At 52.9% G+C, this 13322-nt stretch overlaps 2 protein-coding genes across 4 annotated transcripts in view; one reads left to right on the top strand and one right to left on the bottom strand.

The window, feature by feature from the left end:
- The first annotated feature begins 1752 nt into the window (after positions 1–1752).
- Cfl1 (cofilin 1) lies at positions 1753–4986 on the top strand. The gene is made up of 4 exons (XM_008822215.2): positions 1753–1908; positions 3648–3955; positions 4116–4192; positions 4360–4986. Exons 1-4 carry the CDS (start codon positions 1906–1908, stop codon positions 4470–4472), a joined length of 501 nt encoding a protein of 166 aa, XP_008820437.1. The 5' UTR covers positions 1753–1905; the 3' UTR covers positions 4473–4986.
- A 1097-nt stretch (positions 4987–6083) lies between these two features.
- Positions 6084–13322, bottom strand: part of Snx32 (sorting nexin 32) — a 21722-nt gene continuing 14483 nt past the window's right edge. For 2 of the 3 annotated variants that reach the window (XM_008822214.3, XM_008822211.3), the window contains 11 exons: positions 9737–9841; positions 9342–9452; positions 9118–9239; positions 8844–8967; positions 8553–8657; positions 8257–8362; positions 8068–8143; positions 7825–7864; positions 7092–7178; positions 6682–6998; positions 6084–6470 (listed from right to left, as the gene is read on the bottom strand). In XM_008822214.3, the coding sequence (XP_008820436.1) occupies positions 6431–6470; positions 6682–6998; positions 7092–7178; positions 7825–7864; positions 8068–8143; positions 8257–8362; positions 8553–8657; positions 8844–8967; positions 9118–9239; positions 9342–9452; positions 9737–9832 (1224 nt within the window). In that variant the 5' untranslated portion in view covers positions 9833–9841 and the 3' untranslated portion in view covers positions 6084–6430. The remainder of the gene's footprint in view (positions 6471–6681; positions 6999–7091; positions 7179–7824; positions 7865–8067; positions 8144–8256; positions 8363–8552; positions 8658–8843; positions 8968–9117; positions 9240–9341; positions 9453–9736; positions 9842–13322) is intronic. The other variant, XM_008822212.3, reaches the window with a different exon arrangement.

The following is a 13322-nucleotide window of genomic DNA, read 5'->3' as shown; positions in this document are numbered from 1 at the left end:
CGGATCTCTGTGAGTTCGAGGCCAGCCTGGTCTACATAGTGAGTTCCAGGACAGCTGGGGCTACCGGGAGACCCTGTCTCAAAAAGACCAAAAAAAAAAAAAAAAAAGAAATGGTGATCCTGAGTTGAGGTTCCTAGGGATGGAAGTGGGAGGAGCCCCAGAATGCGGGAGGGGCACGTATAGATCTGTGGAGCACCAGGGTCTCCGGAGACTGGAACAGTCCCCGACCTCCAGCTGTCACGCCGAAGTCTCAAAGAGCAGCTCTCCGGCTCGGGCGAAGGGCTGGCTGCTCACGCCCAATTGAGACTCCGCCTAGATCTCAGACCCTCAGTTCCTTGCACCCGCCTCCTTCCTCACGCAGCCTTATAAGGAGCCTGAAGCTGGCGCTCGGGCTGGGCACGCCCCCTGGAGCCTCATGCCCTAATAAGGACATCTAGGGCATCCCGCGGCCGGGGGCGGAAGGAGCGCGTCTCTAGGGTAACCGTCCGGCCCACCCCACTCCCTCTCCTCGTTGCTCTGGGAAACCAAGAGGCTCGAAAAAGGTGGAGCTGGCCTCCTCTACAGGCAGGGGGGCTTGGGAGAGGAGGGGTCCACCTGCCACCTGGGGAGACCGGAGCTCGGCTCGCTGAGTGCTAGCCGGAGGTCCTGGACTACAACCCCCAGCATGCACTGTGCGTTGTCCCATTCCTGGGCGTTGCTCCCCATTTACACTGCTTATTCTGCTGACGCGACCGAGGACCCCAATTTCGTTTGCCTCTGACTTCTCTTCCTGCAGAGTGTGAGGCCACAGTCATAATTCTAGGTCAATGACATCTTCCTGGGGTTCCCCCCACCCCAACTTATTTTAGGCTCATTTTCCCACAGAGATTGTCTTCAGTGTTTCTATCAGAATATCCATAAACATAGCCACTGGAGAATTGGGTTCTACCAAGTATCCCTCTCCTTACAGCCTGGTAAAAGGCATACCAAGGAGTCTATAGTCAACCTTTGTCTCGTGAATTTCGTTTGCTCCATGAATTTGACAAACGTCTTTAAACAAAACCAAAGCTCTCAAAAATTTTATTGCAGCTTTTCACGTCGTTTAAATGCTATTTTGTTGTCTTTTCTTAGAAGACAAGGGTGTCTTTCCACACGGATGATACTCGAATACGCTTTTATACTTGCGATTCTCATTTTTAAAATCTTTTTTTAAATTTTCAATTTATGTGCGTTTTGCCTGCATGTGTGTAAGTGCACCCATGTCGTGCAATGCCCGCGGAGGTCAGAAGAGGGCGTCGGATTCCCCTTGAACTGGAGTTACAGACGGCTGTTAGCTGTCATGTGGGTACTGGGAATCGAACCCGGGTCCTGTGCAAGAGCAGCTTTTAAACGCTGAGCCATCTCTCCAGCCCGCGATTCTTCTTTCTCTGGGAGCGCATTCCAAGACAATGAATAGCTGCTTCGATTTAGAAAAGCAAAGTCTTAATCCTTAGAAATTCAGACCAGAGAACCAAAAAGTACCAGGCGGGCTTTAGGAAAACCGTTTCACGGCTCTGGGGAAAGGATGGTTTTCGGGTCATTTTATCCAGCTGCTGGGCACAGTGCTAGGCTCAGACCGTTTCCTGGTAAACTGTACCAATAGGCTTGCTCTCTGTGCTGTAGCCCCGCCCCCTCCCCCTACACCAATGCGGAGCCCCTAGGCTAGCCACCAGCCACTCCAGCTCGCTCCGCTAAGGTGCAGAATGCTCGGACTCCATTTCCCGCCGGCCCACGCGGCGGGCGCCGGAAGTTCGCCCCGCCCCTCATTGTGCGGCTTCTACTAAACGGAAGGGGCCGGGAGAGGCCGTGTTCAGTCGGATCCCGGCAGGAGCTGCGGCGGCTCGCTTTTCCAACTGCTCTCCCGGTCTCCCTTTTGCTTCCGGAAACATGGTAAGCGGCGAACCGCGGCGCCTGAGGGACGCAGCTTCACGATCCGTTGTCTACGGCTCGGGCGGAGTCGAGGGGAGGGGGCGCCTGGGACGCGAGATCGCCGTCCCCTCCCCCAGGGCGCCGAGCGAGATGCAGGGTCTAGCCTGGACGCGCGGATCGCGCGTGCGCGCCCGTGGGCGCCGAGCCGGCTGGGCCCTAAGGGCTCGGACGTCGCTCGCGCGCCCCCTGGGCTCCGCTCCCCTCCCCCATCCCGCCGCTGCGCCCGCGCGGACACTGGCCGTGGGGGAGGGGGCGAGCGTTCGCCCAGCGCGGCGCTGAGTCTCGAGAACGCGCTCCAGCCTGGACCACGCGGCCTCTGGACCCTGCCCGGGGGGCGGCGAGGGAAAAGCGCGCGAGTCAGCGAGCCAGCCAGCCTTCGCGGTCTGCGCGCGCCCCACCCTAGGGCTGTTCCTTCCTCCGTTTCACCCTCCCTTGACGGAGGGGTTGGTCCCGAGAGCAGGTGGTAGAGATGCCGGCGCCCGCGAGGGGCGGGGGCGATGCTGGGGTGGCGAGGACCTGGTTGCAGCGAATAGGAGTTTGCAGGGCCCGGCGTGGGGTGGACCCCACGCGGGCTGCAGCCGTGTCTCGAGAAAGTGCGATTGCACGCGGCGATCCTAAGGCGTGCGCACACGCTCAGGCCCTGCCATCCGGGATGCAGCTCCGGGACCAGTTAGGCCTTCGGTAGTGCCGGATGGGGCCCGAGGGTGGAGCCGCGTTTAGGGAAGTGACCCAGGCGGGTACCGCCCGGAAACCACCCAGTTCTTATGTTCAGCCCAAGGGCTTAAAAAACTGATGCTTTTTGTGACCTGCCCAGGCTACCATTCAGTGCTCCCTTCCTGGTTTATGCCTGTACCCAAAAGCGATTCCTGAGCGGTCAGCCGGTGAAGGTGCCGCTGCCTCTGGGGTACGGGTGTCTCTTGGGAGGGGTTGGGCCTAACTCATCTTTCCCCTCCCACTCCGGAAGCGGGTGAATCACGTGGCCAGCTTCCTCTGTAGTTCCATGATGGGGCGGGGGTTGGTTACAAATTTCTTTGGCTGGGTCGTCTCCCAGGGCCATACAAAGTAGGCATTTTTAGTATTTCTAGGATTCCGGACACTAACGTTTGACCTGTTAGTTTCTGCCAGCGATCTCCAGGATTCTGCAGCCCTCTGGGGTGATAGGGAGTCGTCCAGCAGGGCCCTAATTAGGGATTGTAGTTCTCATGTTTGGGAAAGATCTCGGCAGGGGCAGTAGCATTTATGTAATAGCCAAATTGAAGGCTCTGATGTGCTCACTGAATTGTTGAGCGGTTCTTGGTGTCACTGTGGAGTTCTGGTTCCCTCTTTCCTGGAGGAGACCATGGTCCAGGTGCTTGATCCTCCTTTTAATCTGTCCTAAGTCAGCACTTTTATCCAGGGGCAGAGGGCTGTGGGACCCAGATCAATAGCCTGTCTCTCAAGAAGGCTTTTCTTTTCACAAATACTGCTTCTAACCTATACAAGTCAGGGAGTGGGGGTGTTGAGCTGGATGATGGGAGATCTGATAGTGGCCTGGGTGGGGAAACTCTTGTCTCTTCTAGGGGGTTGCTAGCTCCTTAGGGTGTGGTTCTGAAAGCTATGCTTTGGAGCATCTAGACTGCAGCCTTTGAGACTGGAAAGATTTCAAGAGGAGGGAGTATCCCGAATCCTTTCCCTTACAAGGTGTGTGACTTGTCGCTTAGGCTTCCGGTGTGGCTGTTTCTGATGGTGTCATCAAAGTGTTCAATGATATGAAGGTGCGCAAGTCCTCAACACCAGAGGAGGTGAAGAAGCGCAAGAAGGCCGTGCTGTTCTGCCTGAGTGAGGACAAGAAGAACATCATCCTGGAGGAAGGCAAGGAAATCCTGGTAGGTGATGTGGGGCAGACTGTGGAGGACCCCTACACCACCTTCGTCAAGATGCTGCCTGACAAGGACTGCCGCTATGCCCTCTACGACGCCACCTATGAGACCAAGGAGAGTAAGAAGGAGGACCTGGTGTTCATCTTCTGGTGAGTCCCTCCTTTCTCAGGAGAACTGGGCAGAAACAATCCCAGGTTTGGGGGGGGGTGTAACAAAACCAGTGAGGAACTTGAAAAATCCCCAGTGTTAGAGCCATCCTTAAGGGTCCCCTGTGGCAATTGCAGCAAAGTTCCCTGACTTTTTCTCCAGGGCCCCTGAGTGTGCACCCCTTAAGAGCAAAATGATCTATGCCAGCTCCAAGGATGCTATCAAGAAGAAGCTGACAGGTAAGGACCGTTGGTGTGCCTCCTTCTCTGAGTCATGACTGCAGGGTGGGGTAGATGACAGCAGAGGGGATCCCCCATTCTTCCCCATGCTCTGATGGCTGCTTCCTAGACAGAGATGTCCCACCTCGATGCTTCCTGCTCATGATGTGCTCCTTCCTTTCCCACAGGGATCAAGCATGAATTACAAGCTAACTGCTACGAGGAGGTCAAGGACCGCTGCACCCTGGCAGAAAAACTTGGTGGCAGCGCTGTCATCTCCCTGGAGGGCAAGCCTTTGTGAGCTACCTCCAGCCCCCTGCCTGGAGTATCGAGCGGCCCCAGACCTGCTCCTGGGTGTTGCAGGCTGCCCCTACCTGTCAGAGGGCCTAGGGCGATCCTTCACCCCAGTTGCCAAACCTCCTACCCCCGGACCGTCCTCTTCCCTCCATCCCTGGCGGTCTGGCCATCCCAAACTGCTTTTGATCTTTGATTCCATTTGGGTTGAAGCAGACCAAGTTCCTCCCCAGACACCCAGTTTGGGGGGGAGCCTGTATTTTTTTTTTAACGATACCCCCTATTCCCATCTGTCCCTCCCCTTCCCATGCTGCCAACTTCTAACCGCAATAGTGACTCTGTGCTTGTCTGTTTAGTTGTATGTACATGGAATGTTGTGGAAATGACCCTCCCCAAGCCAGCTGGTTGCTCTCCCTTCTTCCTTGGTCTTGCCCAATTGTGGAAGCAAGGCAAGGGACCTTCAATTTAAAAAAAAAAAAAGAGAAAGAAAAAAGATAAAATAAAAAGGCTAATTAACAAGGTGTCTGGATCGCCTGTGCAGTACACCTTTCTGAGCTGGGGTGCTGTAGTTGGTGCCAAAGGACTGAATTAGGTGTGTCAACTTTCTGCCCCAGGGCCTCAGTGAAGCTCTACAGTGAGGACCACTGGATCCCTGTCTAGGGTTGGGCCAAGCACCATTTACTTGTGTGGCTTGTTGGGCTGCTGTCTACTTTGGAGGTTCTGTTGGATCTCTGCCTCTCCTCCCCTGGAAGGCTGACTCATTTATGAGCCAGGTTCAGTAGGATCAGAGGCCAAGTTGAGCTTTTGGCCTTATGTACATGTGGCTGGAGTCCATTCAAGGCCAGCCAGGTGGAGCCCAGGACTTCAGACCCAGGTGTCTGGAGCCCCACCTCCTGAGTAACTTGGCAGAGTCATGGACTCCTCCAGCCTGTATTTGAGACTTACACAGCCCAGGCTGTCACAGGCAGTTTAGAATTGAGATAGTACTGGGTTTACTCCTCAGCTAGTCAGCTGATCTGAAAAGGAAAAGACCCTGTACCTTAAGGCTGTTTTCCCTCCCCCAACTGGAAAGGTGGCTAGTCTGTTTTCCTAGTCAGGAAGCACAGGGATGGAGAGATTGGTGTCCTTGCAGGGACTGGGGATGCAAACCCCACAGTGTCACTGTATGAAAAGGTAAGGGACTGCAGGATTGCCCTTCTGCACCCCAAGTATCTGGCCTCCAATATGTTGCCAGAGGGTGGTATTGGTGGATCTCCTGTAGCCCCCAGCTGGCCTAGAACTCACCATGTAGACCAGGCTGGCCTTGAACTCAATCCCTCTGCCTCCAGAGTGCTAGGATTAAAGGCGAGTGCCACCACGCATGGTGATGGACTACTTTTTAAACGTTCTATATATGTTGCATGTGTGTATGTGTACTGTGCTGCATGCAGTGCCCCCTGAGATCAGAAAAGGGCGTCAGATTCCCCGGAATGGAGTTTTAGGCTGTGGTTAGCCACCAGGTGGATGCTGGGAACCCTGGTCCTCTTCAAGAGCAGCCAGTGCTCTTAATCACTGAGCTCTCTCCCCAGCCCTTGGTATACTATTGAGCTGTGAAAAGTAAAGCAAGCCAGTCCCCCCCTGGATATAAAACCAGGCTCTTTATTTGTGAAACACAGGTTCAAGTAGGGAGCCAATGAACTGTTCTTCAAAGGCCAGAGGTAGGGTGCTGTTGGAGGCTGACAGCCTGCTTGGGGCGGGAAGAGGGGAGGCAGGGTCCCTGGGACTCTGCTTACCTGTGACCAAGCAGGGTTCCCATGTTGCCCTGTCTTGCAAGGCCAGGTACCTTAGGGTCTACTTTTCCCAGGACGATAAGCTTGAGGGTGTGGCTATTGGGTAGGGAAGGGAAGTAACTTGCAGGAGAAGAGAGGGCTGGAGGTGGGGTAGGACAGCTGCACTAAGGTCCCAGGTTGCACTGAGGCTCTCCCTTTAGGGCCACAAGGGTGTTCCGGAGAAGCAGAGTGCTGGCCTGCGGACAAGAGGCCCTTGCAGTTAGTTTCGTGTTCTCTGAGTGCTGGGGCTGTCTGCATTCCTCAGCCTTCAGTTCTCCCTTTCTACCACCCTGAGCAGACTACCACCCAGTGAAGGGAAAAATACTGGCCTGGAAAAGAAATGATTGCCCTGACCTGGGAGGTAGACACAACATAAGGGCGCTAAGGGAGGAGGGAAGGAGCACTTACCTTGGCGTGTTTGAGCTCCAGCTCTGCCAACTCAATGAGGTTCTTACGGAAGGAGGAGACCCGGCGGGACTTGAAGTCCATGAGCTCTGGGGAGAAGGTAAAGGGATGAAGAGAGGCAGGGTAGGCAGCCCATTGTGTGCCAGGCTTCGGGACTCACCCTGCTTGGCAGAGTCAGAGAGCCGCTCAAAGTGCTGGCAGCACAGCTGTTGGTAGCTCTCGGCTGGTTGCACTTCCCGGTTCTTTGTGCGAGCCTTGTCCAGTGCCTTGTTGGCATTCTCATAGTTGGCCAGTGCCCGCAGTCTCCGGTATAGTAGGTCCTAGGGCACAAGATCAGCGTTGCCATGGGCTAAACTGCCCACCCTCCCTCCATCAACCTCCATCCCTGAGGGTGTCCTAGGGCCGCCTCGCACCTTGGCTGCCTGTGAGTCTCGCATGTAGTACCTCAGCATGTCGGACAGCTTCAGGTCCTCATCAGACGCCACCCGGCCCTCCAGCTTCTGTGACATGATGGGGAGGAAGCTTGAGAAAAGGGTAGCTAAGGGGTTGGAGGCCTCTAGGTATCCAGGAGAGACGGCTTGGTAACCACTGTAGGTTGAGTTCTGAGTTTAAGGGAGCAGGCCAGGGAAGGCTTCAAAAAGAAAATGGCCTCTGACCTGGGCCTTGGTGCTTGGGCAGGACTTAACCAGACAGAGGCAAATACTTGGCAGGTATGCAAGCTTAGTGTGTACCTGGGAACCATATGCTCAGTAGAGAAGGGTGGCAGTGGGCAGTTCACAAGAAGCACAAGTGGTAAAAGCTAAGGGCTTTGGGTCCAAGTACATTCTGGAGCCGGTAGGGCCCCTACAGGTCCTTAAGCACACTTCAGAAAGACTGGTACATTCCAGTGACTTCTTTGGAAAAGAGTTCAGGAAGTATGCCATAGCAGGATGTTGGTGGCTCCAAGAAGCACGCAGCCCACCCTCATGCCTTGCTGAGCCCTTCCCATACACACACACACACACACACACACACACACACACACACACACACGAGCTGCATCCTTGGCTCCATGTCTCCATTCTGCCTATTGCAAACCAGTCTAGGGAGGAGCCCAAGGTGCTACCACACCATCTGAAGACCTTGAGTGCAGAAGGCAGTACTTACCCGAAGTCGTTCAAAGAGCTCTGCCAATTTCAGGAAGCTCCTAGATGAAGGACAGAGGTCCAGGGCAGCTTAAGGCCTTCCCTGCCTCAACCCTCCTCAGAATCCTTCCCCATTTTGTTCCCAAACCCCTCAGGAGCTTGTGTACTCTCCTAGAGCTGACAGAGAATGTCTATAGTGTTCATGCCTTGTGGGTACCCACAGTATTACAGACAGGGAGAAGATGAGGCAGGTGAGAGTCCTCACATCTTTAGATGGTTGACTTCCTGGGTTCCAAGACTGCTCAATGCTGCAGAGATGGGGATATAGTCATCTGCCAGACCTGTTGGAGAACAGCTCCTGTCAGAGTCCATCCACATGTCAAGCCCCACCCATGATATGCTCACAGCGGAGCAGAACCCCTGGGGGAGTGGCAGGGGTCCTCGGCCCTCGTACACTTGTGAGAGTGCATGACACGGTCCGCTCTCAGACAGGCATCTCGGATGTGGGTGTGGTATTCTAGTAGGAAGGTCCTCTCGTGCTCAAAGAAGTCATCTACCTCCTAAGAGAACGGGACAGAACCCTTGTTATCCAGTCACCAGAGGTGTGGAAGCACCAGCACCCAGTGTGGCACAGTCTCCTTGAAGCTCAGGCCAGGACCCACCAGTGGTGTCCCTCCCACAGCCAGCCAGCATGGACATCAGCCTTTCAGTGGACTTGAGTCCTAAGAGGGAGCCCAAGGGGGTCATCACCTTGAGCCCTGATATGCCAGTGATGAGGACTTCATCTGCAGACCTCGCGATGTTCTTCAGAAACCCCCCCAGGAGCTCCTTCCTGTTCTTCCCTCGGACACTCAGCTGAGCACACAGGAGAGGGCGAGATGCTAGGGCTGGGCATTTGCACCTCACACCCCAGTCACATGCCAAACGAGCTGACAAGAGGGGTTGAGCACACTTGGGAGCCCTTCTCAGGCCTGATACCCCCACCCAGGTCTCATACCCCTTCCCCCCCAGGGGTGACTCCAGGATTCTGATCCAGCTCACATCCTGACTGTATTCCAAAAAGACAAAGAAGTTGTGGTCTTGACGCAGGGTGGGATGGGCTGCCAGGCGCTGCAGGAAAACTTCATGCATAGCCACAGTCTTTTTGAAGATAGCCAGGTACTCCCTGTGGGAGCATGGGCAACTTGGTATCCCTACGGGGCTCCACTTATGCTGCGCCCCTTCCCTCAGCAGACCTGGGGACAGGGTCAGGGTCTCTGAACATCTGGCATAGTTGGGGAAGAATCTGGAGCTCCAAGAGGGCTGGGGTACTTACGTTTCCAACTCCTGCTTCATCTTGGCAAACTCTTCCCGGGTGATGGAGTTGTCTCCCTCACCCAACTTCTGTAGCTTTTCCCTTGAAGCCTTGAAGTCTGGCCTGGGAGGGGCTGGGGGGATCTGCTCAAAGGAGGGACGGATTGCCAAGGAGCCCATCACAGCCTTCCGTCCTCACCCACGTGCCCGTCCTGCCCCTCATAGCCCAGCCCGGCCCCTCCTCACAATGAGGCCAGCATACTCCTCGTTTTCCAAGTAGGTGTCATGTAGCCAGATGAACTCCTCATGCTGCCGCACCACTGAGAACTCAGGCTGGGCAAAGTGAGGGAGGCGGCTCTGCAAGCCAGGAGACCTGTGTAAGTTCTCCTCTCCCCAGACCCTGCCTTCATCTGACCCACCCAGTACCCGCTTTGGGAGCATCACTATTCCCCCATCCCTGCCGAGACCCCAGATTTCATTCAGGATGGTGGATAGGGATGTAGGGCCTCAGCCAAAGGCAATCAGAGCCCAGTGCCAACGCTTTCTAAAGGGCTGAAAGTGGGCTGACACGGCCTTGAATTCTCCATCAAGTCTCCTACAGGCAGCCATCTGCCGACCTCCCCGCCAACAGGCCACCTTACCTTGGTTTGCACTGTGAACTTCACTTTGCCCCTCTCACTTACTGCGTCAGAGATCTCCACCTGTAAGGGGCTGTCTCTGTGCAGATCCATCGACATGGAGGAAGGCTGTGGGGCAGAGGGGGGACTCACATGGCTGAGCGGAGCTGCTTACCCCTCCCTCTCTGGAGACCCTGCTCAGAGCATTACAGTTAAGAACTATCCAAAGCATTTTCCCATCCTCAGAGGCAGGTAGAAGGCCTTATGTTCTCCTGATGCCAAAGCCCAGGCTACTTCACCAGAGAGGTGAAGTGTCTTCCCTAAGGTCAATGGCAAAGTGACAGGGTCAGAGTGGAGTCCAGGTTTTCTGTTTGTGGTGCTGGGGATCAGGGCTAGACAAGCTCTATCTCTGACCTACATTGTCAACCCCAAACAACCCAGTATTCTTACTCTCTCTCTCCTGCCCTCTCTCCCTCTTCCCTCCTCCTTTTGGCTTTCTTTCCCTCCCTCCCCTCCTCCCTCCTTCCCTCCTCCCTTCCTTTGACAGGATCCCAGTTTGTGGCCCTGGCTGGCCTGGAACTTGCTCACCCTTCCAAGTGCTAAGTTTACAGACCTGGTGTTATTATTTATTTCTTTATTTTTATTTATTTTATTTATTTATTCATTTTTGAGACAGGGTCTCACTCAGTAGCCCTGGCTGTCCTGTAACTCAACATGGAGACCAGACTGGCCTCAATCCACCAGCCTCTGATTAAAGACTTGCATCACCAGGCCTGGCCTTTGTTTGTGTGTTTTTTAGATTTATTTTAAATTGTGTAGATATGTATATATCTGTGTGGGTGTCATGGTTGGCTTCAGTTTTCAACTTGATACACTTGAGAACATGGAATTTGAGTTGGGGAACTGTCTCTATCCAACTGGCCTGTGGGCATATCTGTGAGGCATTTCCTTGATTGTTGAGCGATTTGGCTAGGCCACCCCCAGGTTATATAAAAAAGCAGGCTGAGCACAGGCCAGAGGAGCAAGCCAGTAAGCAGTGTTCCTCAATGCTCTGGGCCTCAGTTCTTGCCTCCAGGTTCCTGCCCAAGTTCCCTCAAAGATAGACTATGCCTTGGATATAAAAGATGCAATAAACCCTTTCCTCTTCAAGTTGGTTTTTGTCAGAGTTTTATCACAACAATAAAGAAGCAAACTAGAACAATAGATATGTGGACAAGATCAGGTGCCCTCGAAAGCCAGAGGCATCACATTCCTCAGGAGCTGGAGTTGTAGGCAATTGTGAGTTGCCCAGTGTGGTTGCTGGGAATTGAACTCAATGTCTCTGGAGAGCAGTATGTGCTCCTAATTCCTGAACCATCTCTCCAGCCCTATCTTTGTTTTTTTGAGACAAGGTTTGACTGTGTAGGCCTGGAACTCAGAGATTCACCTGCCTCTACCTTCTGAGTGATGGGACTAAAGATGTGTGGCCACTATGCCCAATTCTATCTATCCATCCACCTACCTATCATCTATCTATCTATCCATTATCTATCTATCTATCTATCTATCATCTATCTATCCATCCACCTACCTATCATCTATCTATCTATCTATCCATCTATCTATCATTTATCATCTATATGTCATCTATTTAACGTGCATGAGTGTTTTGCCTGCATGTAAGTGCCTGTGGAGGCTTGAAGAGGGCATCAGATCCCCTGGAACTGAAGTTACAGATGGTTGTTAGCTGCCACACGGGTATTGCTATCATCTATCTATCCATCCACCTACCTATCATCTATCTATCTATCTATCCATCTATCTATCATTTATCATCTATATGTCATCTATTTAACGTGCATGAGTGTTTTGCCTGCATGTAAGTGCCTGTGGAGGCTTGAAGAGGGCATCAGATCCCCTGGAACTGAAGTTACAGATGGTTGTTAGCTGCCACACGGGTATTGGGAACTGAACCTGAGTCCTCTGGGAGAGCAGTAACTGCTCTTAACTGCTGAGTCATCTCTCCATTCATTGAACTTTAAAAAAAAAAAAGTGTCTATGAATGTGTCTGCATGAGGGTATTACATGTGTATGATGGTACTCTTGGAGGCCAGAGGCATCAGATCCCCTGGAGCTGGAGTTATGGGTGGTTATGAGGTGCCCTATGTAGATGCTAGGAACCAAATTTGGGTCTTCTGCTTTTAACTACTAAGCCATCTCTCCAGCCCCAACCTTGAATTCTTTTTGAATCAGTGTCTTTCTGTATAACCCTGGCTGGCTTGGGACTCAATATGTAGCTCAGGCTAGCCTGGAACTTGTTTCCTGAGTGGTGGGATTACAGGCATATATCCTCAGGTTCAGCTTGAACCCTCTTTTTCTTTACTTTCCTTTTTTAAAGACAGGGTCTCAGTCTATAACCCTGGCTGTCTTGGAACTCACTATGTATACTGGCCTGGAACTTGCAGTGGACCCTCCTGCCTCAGCCTGAAGTTCTGGGATTACAGGCATGAGCCACCATGCAGTTTGAACCCAGGGTATGGTCCCCAGGTCTTTGTCCATCCTGTTCTATCTAGAACCCCTTCACCAGGGCTTACAGTGAGTTGGATGAGCGCTCTCTCTCTCTCTCTGTCTTTCTGAGACAGGGTCTCCCAACTGGCCTCGAGCTCAGGCTGGCCTTGGACTCACAGAGATCTCTGCCTGCCTCTGCCTCCCCAGTGCTGGGATTGAAGGCTAGGTGTGCACTACCATGCCTGGCCTATCCATCTCTCTCTTCAAAATATTATTTATAGCCAGGCATGGTGGCGCACGCCTTTAATCCCAGCACTTGGGAGGTAGAGGCAGGCGGATCTCTGAGTTCAAGGCCAGCCTGGTCTACATAGTGAGTTCCAGGACAGCTGGGGCTACAGGGAGACCCTGTCTCAAAAAGAGCCCCCCAAATTATTTATGTGTATTTTTTGTTTATGAGTGTTTTGCCTGCATGTATGTAAGTGCACCATGTATGTGCAGTGCCAGTGGAGGCCAGAAGAGGAGGCCAGATCCCTTGGAACTGGAGTTACAGACAAGTTACAGACAGTTGAGAGCCACCACATGTTGCTAGAAACTAAACTTGGGTTCTCTGCAACTGCAACCAGTGCTCTTAACCACTGAGTCAGCTCTCTAGCCCCATATACTTATTTATTTATAGACAGGGTCTCAGTACATAGCCCTGGCTGGCCTGAAACTCATGTAAACCAGGCTGGCCTCAAACTCAGAGATTCATTCACCTGCCTCTGCCTCCTGATGCTGGGGTTAAAGTTGTGTACCACCACACCTGGCCTGTTTCTGTCTCTTTTAAGGGGGTTGCCAAAACCATTGCATTCCTTGCTTTTGATGCCAAGTGGCAAGAGGCTATGGACCAAACACCCACATTTCTCTAAGGGAAAAAAATCAGCAAGGGGCCCGTTCATTCTCCCATTGAGCTATTCAATATATACTCATTTACTCTTCTGTTTTTTTCTTTGAAAATTTTATTTATTTATATATTTATTTAGTTTTGTTTTTGAGACAGTCTCCCTGTAGCACCAGCTGGCCTGGAACTCACAGACATCGCCTGCCTCTACCTCCCAAGTGCTGGGACTAAAGGCATGCACCA

The sequence above is a fragment of the Nannospalax galili genome, unplaced genomic scaffold (genome assembly GCF_000622305.1).
Source record: "Nannospalax galili isolate Female #2095 unplaced genomic scaffold, S.galili_v1.0 scaffold1328, whole genome shotgun sequence".
NCBI classification, from domain to species: Eukaryota; Metazoa; Chordata; class Mammalia; order Rodentia; family Spalacidae; genus Nannospalax; species Nannospalax galili.
Note: the sequence above shows the minus strand (reverse complement) of the source record. Positions and strands in the feature narration are given on the sequence as shown.

What these genes read in the sequence shown, in the direction of transcription:
- Cfl1 (XM_008822215.2), top strand. An exon ending in GACCTGGTGTTCATCTTCTG is followed by an intron (nt 3,956 to 4,115) that starts GTGAGTCCCTCC and finishes CTTTTTCTCCAG; the next exon opens with GGCCCCTGAGTGTGCACCCC. An exon ending in TATCAAGAAGAAGCTGACAG is followed by an intron (nt 4,193 to 4,359) that starts GTAAGGACCGTT and finishes CCTTTCCCACAG; the next exon opens with GGATCAAGCATGAATTACAA.